The following is a 5,399-nucleotide window of genomic DNA, read 5'->3' as shown; positions in this document are numbered from 1 at the left end:
ACAGTGGGCAAGCGAAAGCAGGAGAGCTGCCGTACTCGTTTGGCATCCGCCCAAGGCACGTGAACCAGTCCTCAGGGGAGGCAGAGAAAGTTGCCTCCTCCCCCCTCCGACCCTCGGCAGATCAATGAGCATCCAACGCGCCATGTTCTTGCCTTGTTAGCGATAATGCCGCGGCTATATAAAGGGCGGCGCCCTCCGACAAAGTCTTCACTGTGAACATCTCTACTCGCAGTCTCTTCTCAAGATGAGCTACATCCTGGAATCGGTCGGCGTCTCTCCCTCCTACAGGAGAGTGGAAAGCAGGAGCTTCAGTAGCCGGGCCAGTGCCTCTCCATCCAGTGGCTTCCGGACGCAGGCTTGGTCCCGGGTCAGCTCGAACCCGGCGGCGTCCTCTTCGTCCTACCGGCGAGTGGCCAGCGTTCAAGCTCCCCGAGCTTACAGCTCCTCCGACAGCCTTGACTTCAGCCAGGGCAGCGCTTTTAACGGAGATTACAAAACCACCCGCAGCAATGAGAAAGAACTCTTGCAAGGGCTCAACGACCGGTTCGCCGGGTACATTGACAAAGTGCACTACCTGGAGCAGCAGAATAAGGAGCTGGAAGCCGAGATCCAAGCTCACAGGCAGAAGCAGGTGTCCCACGGGCAGCTCGGCGATGTGTACGATCAGGAGATCAGAGAACTGAGGACCCTCATCGAGCAGGTGAACAGCGAGAAAGCTCAGATCCAACTGGACACCGCGCACTTGGACGATGACTTTCAACGCCTGAAGGACCGCTTTGACGAGGAGGCGCGCCTGAGAGACGAGACCGAAGCCACCATCCGCATGCTGAAGAAGGAGACGGAAGACTCGATGCTGGTGAAGCTGGAGATGGAGAAGAAGGCGCAGTCCCTGCAGGACGAGGTGGCGTTCCTCCGGAACAACCACGAAGAAGAGGTGGCCGACCTCTTCGCCCAGATCCAAGCCTCCCAAGTCACGGTGGAGAAGAAGGACTTCCTCAAGACCGATATCACCTCGGCCTTAAAGGAGATCCGCTCGCAACTTGAGGGCCACTCGGCCAAGAACATGCAGCAAGCCGAGGAGTGGTTCAAGTGCCGCTACGTCAAACTCAACGAGGCGGCGGAGATGAACAAGGACGCTATCCGGGCCGCCCGGGAGGAGATCGGCGAGTACCGACGCCAACTTCAATCGAAGAGCATCGAGTTGGAGTCGGTGAGGAGCACCAAAGAGTCGCTGGAGAGGCAACTCACCGACATCGAGGACAGGCACAATGCAGATGTGGCAAATTACCAGGTAGGCACTGCACCAAATACTGCAGAACACTGCAGACCACCTGCTCCCCAGATCGCTGACCCCTCTTCTGGGCAATACTGCCCCTCGAGTAGTAATTCTGCCTTGGATGTACTGATCATTCTGTGGTATTCTCAATCGAGTTAATTCACAATTGAATTGTTTCAGCTGTCGTTTATTTTTGTGTGCTGGATGGATTTGAAATGCAGTCGAGTCCCTGGGCACACATTTTACCCCCATTTCCCATTGCTGCATAGCAGTAAGAACAGATCCTATGGCATAAGTGCTCTGTGGTTAGTAAGGGATTACTTAAAGTGGTATGTGACTGGGTGGGGGGGGGGGGGGAGGTAAAAAGGGTTGAGAGCCACACCCTTCGGAACTTCCCATCAGAATTTATTATAATCATGTCACGAAATTCGTTGCTTTGTGGCAGCTTCACGGTGCAAATATCCACATAAATCACCGAACAAAATAGTCCAAGAAAAAGAAAAATGTCGAAGTGAAGTAGTGTCTGGGGTTCATTGTTCATTCAGAAATCTGATGGGGTGGGGGGGGGGGCGAGTCGCTGACCTTGTGCCGATGAGAGCTCGTCTTCAGGCTCCTTCCCGATGGTACCAGATAGCCTGGGTGGTGGGGGTCCTTGAGGATAGTCTCCTCCCAATTTAAATAAAATCATCACTCCCCTTGAATATTGGCCCGGAGACACACACTCTCCCTCTCTCTCTTTCTCTCTCTCTCTTTCTCTCTCTCTCTCTTTCTCTCTCTCTCTCTTTCTCTCTCTCTCTCTTTCTCTCTCTCTCTCTTTCTCTCTCTCTCTCTTTCTCTCTCTCTCTTTCTCTCTCTTTCTCTTTCTCTCTCTCTTTCTTTCTCTCTCTCTCTCTCTCTGTCATCGTCCTACCATTGCCCTTTTAAGGTGGGTGAGGGTGCTTTCCTGTCTACCGCTAACGAGTGCCTTTGAATTGTCTGTGTGTCGTATGTTGTGTCTGTCAAATCCAGGAAACGGTCCAACAACTGGAGAACGAACTCCGGGGTACAAAATGGGAAATGGCTCGTCACTTGAGGGAATATCAGGACCTGCTCAATGTTAAAATGGCCCTCGACATCGAAATCGCTGCCTACAGGTATGGAGATGACAAAGGCAATTCGTTGACGCGGTAGAGGGTAGAGAGGGGTGAAAGGGCTTGTCTTTTAAAGAGGAATTCGAGCAGAATCTTGCAATGATTCCGGAACAGCAAAGACTCCCTTCCGTCCTCAAAGTATTGCGCGTGGTATCTCTTGTACAAACTTCGTCTTTGGACTAAAAAGATGGGCGTTGTGACTTCTGGTTGAGCGAGGCCCAAGTTAAGAAAGCGAAGAGGTCGAATTGAGCGAAAGAGAAAGGAAAGGAAGAGGGAGGAGGAGTCAGGGGGTACGCGGAGAGGGGGGGGGGGGGGGGTAGACAGAAGGGAGAGACTCAACAATCGGGGGATTTCCTTGCCGTGACTTTCCTGGTTAATGTCTTTGTCTCCTCACTCCCATCTTTGCCTTAAACCCCGGTCCCGGGTATAAACTTACTTCTACTCTTCAAAACAGCGAGAAGCGCCCACAACGTGGCGGCGCTAAATCTTTTTGGCTTTTGTAGAATTACATAGAAATTCCCACAAAACTCTACATGGACAGCAATTTGAAATGTGAAACACGGAAGTCTGCAGGCTCGTTGGAGGAGGAACTTGGCGGATCTCGCAGCGTCCTACCTTGAAGGGCTCAGGCCCGAAACATCGGTAATATAGTTTTACCTCCTATGGACGCTGCGAGACCGGCTGAGTTCCTCCAGCATTTCTGTGTGTGTGTGTGTTTTATTTTTTGCACTGTTAAAATAGGTTGCTTTGCCATGCCTAAGGGTGCTCTTGTGCGTTCCCACTCCCATGCTAATCCACATTCGACCTCTCTCCGTAGAAAACTCCTGGAGGGCGAGGAATCGAGGTATACCTTCTCTGGAACTGGCCCTTCCATCCCCTACAGATCCCCGTCCACGCCCTCGCCTCCCGTTAAAGTGTATAAAACGAAAGAAGTACCCAAAGTGAAAGTCCAGCATAAGTTCGTGGAAGAGATCATCGAAGAAACGAAAGTGGAAGACGAGAAAGCGGACATGGGGGACCTTGACTTGGCCGAGGCGGTGGAGGAGGCTGCGACTATAGGCAGCCCAGAGGGCGAGGAAGAAGCCGAGAAGGTGGTGGAGAAGACCATCGTGTCCACGGTCAAGGCAGGAGTTCAGGCAGAACCCGAGAGGAAGGCCGAGGAGGAGTCGGAAGCCAAGGAAGAGGAAGATGAAGGCGTGGAGGAAGAGGAGGAAAAGGAGGAAGCTGGTGGAGAGGATGAGAAGAAAGATGAGGAGGGCGAGTCGAAGGATGAGGCAGAGGAGAAAGAAAGTCGGGTTTGTGGAGGAAAAGGTTGAAAGTGTAAAGGTAGAACAATCGAAGGCTCAGCCGGGAAAGGACGAGGTCAAGGAAGAACGCAAAGAGGAGGAACAGAAGGAGGAGGAGGAAGGAGAGGCCAGTGAAGAGTCGGATAGAGAGAGCACTGGAGGCGCCGTCAACGGAAGTCAGGAAGAGTCCAAGGGAAAAGTGGAAGAAAAGTTGACTGTGGAGAAGGAGAAAGAAGATAAAGTATCTCCGAGGGAGGAAAAGCCACAGAAGGAAGAGCAAAAAGACGTCCAGGAGAAGAAAGAAGAAGCCAAGGAGAAAGCCAAGGACGAAGCCAAGTCCAAGGAGGAAGCCAAGGTCGAAGCCAAGTCCAAGGAGGAAGCCAAGGACGAAGCCAAGTCCAAAGACGAAGCCAAGTCCAAGGAGGAAGCCAAGGACGAAGCCAGGTCCAAGGAGGAAGCCAAGGACGAAGCCAGGTCCAAGGAGGAAGCCAAGGATGAAGCCAGGTCCAAGGAGGAAGCCAAGGACGAAGCCAAGTCCAAGGAGGATGCCAAGGACGAAGCCAAGTCCAAGGTCGACGCCAAATCCAAAGACGAAGGCACTGTCATCAATGGCGAGCCGGAGGAGAAAGGGGACTCGGACAGCAAGGAGGGAGAAAACCATATAATTTCCACCGAGGATGTCAAGAGCCCTGCCAAAGACAACGACATCGACTTGGGAATTCTCCACAAGAAGACAGGGACAACGACAATCCACACCATCGTGGATGGGAGCGACGGGTCCACAAAACACATCAAAGAGATAACCAAATCTGTCAACCGTGACTCAGACGGTCGAGGAGGTGGAAGAGGTCGTCCAAGAGACCATAGTGTCCACCAAGACGGTCGAGAAGACCTCACACTCGGTGCTAAAGCAAGAAAAGGATAGCGAATAAGCGGGTCCTTGCGAGGCGGAAGGATGCCGGATGGCTACAGATGCATGGTGTGATAGGTTGCAAGGCCTCGAACAGAATGGGTTTTCCCAAGAGGGACTCCAGACTTCCTGACTTTTCCTTTGTGCAATAGAAGAAACTGCATGCAAGTTAACCATGTGCCTCCACAGTGCGGGTAATTAAGAAAGATCACAACACAACCGTGAACCAAAATGCATGGAATAAGTCTTCACCGAATTGTGATTCACTACACAAGACCGAGAGGTTCTCTCGAACTGTTGGAGGGGCGCTTTTGAGAAAGTCTAAAGATGTATTATGCAAAGAATAAACTGAGCCAAAACTTTTAAAAAAAATCCTTAGCCTTAAACTGCTCATAATAATTAATATATGGTTACCTCACGAGTGCTATTAACATGGACTCTATTGGTGGGAGGAGGGGGGGGGGTCTAGTGATCAATCACCAATATGCCACAGTTTATCACCCCATGTGAAATCACTGCAGTATTTGCTGAATAAAAGACATTGAGAAAATCTATGCTTCATTAATTAATTTAAGGAAGTTATGGTGGGGTGGGGAGGGGAGTCTGGGGTTGGGCATTGGGTGGAGTGGTATTGAAAAGGTGAGCCCCAAAACGGGCATGGCCAATACCTTTCGGTTGGAATTAGAGTAAACCAAGATATTACGCAACCAGATAAAGGGGGTCTCGAATCCTGATATTGTTCCCTGAATTAATTGAAATCCAGGCTTGCAAGATGTGACTTGGTGATTTTTCACAAC

At 51.2% G+C, this 5,399-nt stretch overlaps 1 protein-coding gene across 1 annotated transcript; it reads left to right on the top strand.

Moving 5' to 3' along the window:
* The first annotated feature begins 244 nt into the window (after nucleotides 1-244).
* On the top strand, nucleotides 245-5,034 carry LOC138752434 (neurofilament medium polypeptide-like). The gene is made up of 4 exons (XM_069915285.1): nucleotides 245-1,291; nucleotides 2,285-2,409; nucleotides 3,224-3,696; nucleotides 3,737-5,034. Exons 1-4 carry the CDS (start codon nucleotides 245-247, stop codon nucleotides 4,615-4,617), a joined length of 2,526 nt encoding a protein of 841 aa, XP_069771386.1. The 3' UTR covers nucleotides 4,618-5,034.
* Nucleotides 5,035-5,399: the final 365 nt, after the last annotated feature.

Source organism: Narcine bancroftii, chromosome 2 (genome assembly GCF_036971445.1).
Source record: "Narcine bancroftii isolate sNarBan1 chromosome 2, sNarBan1.hap1, whole genome shotgun sequence".
NCBI lineage: Eukaryota > Metazoa > Chordata > Chondrichthyes > Torpediniformes > Narcinidae > Narcine > Narcine bancroftii.
The sequence above is the reverse complement of the archived record's forward strand: the minus strand, read 5'-3'. Positions and strand labels throughout refer to the sequence as shown.

Bases quoted from the DNA above. Each gene is read 5' to 3' on its own strand.
- LOC138752434 (XM_069915285.1), top strand. From the start codon at position 245: ATGAGCTACATCCTGGAATCGGTCGGCGTCTCTCCCTCCTACAGGAGA. The intron at 1,292-2,284 runs GTAGGCACTGCA...TGTCAAATCCAG, and splicing joins CAGATGTGGCAAATTACCAG to GAAACGGTCCAACAACTGGA. The intron at 2,410-3,223 runs GTATGGAGATGA...CTCTCTCCGTAG, and splicing joins ATCGAAATCGCTGCCTACAG to AAAACTCCTGGAGGGCGAGG.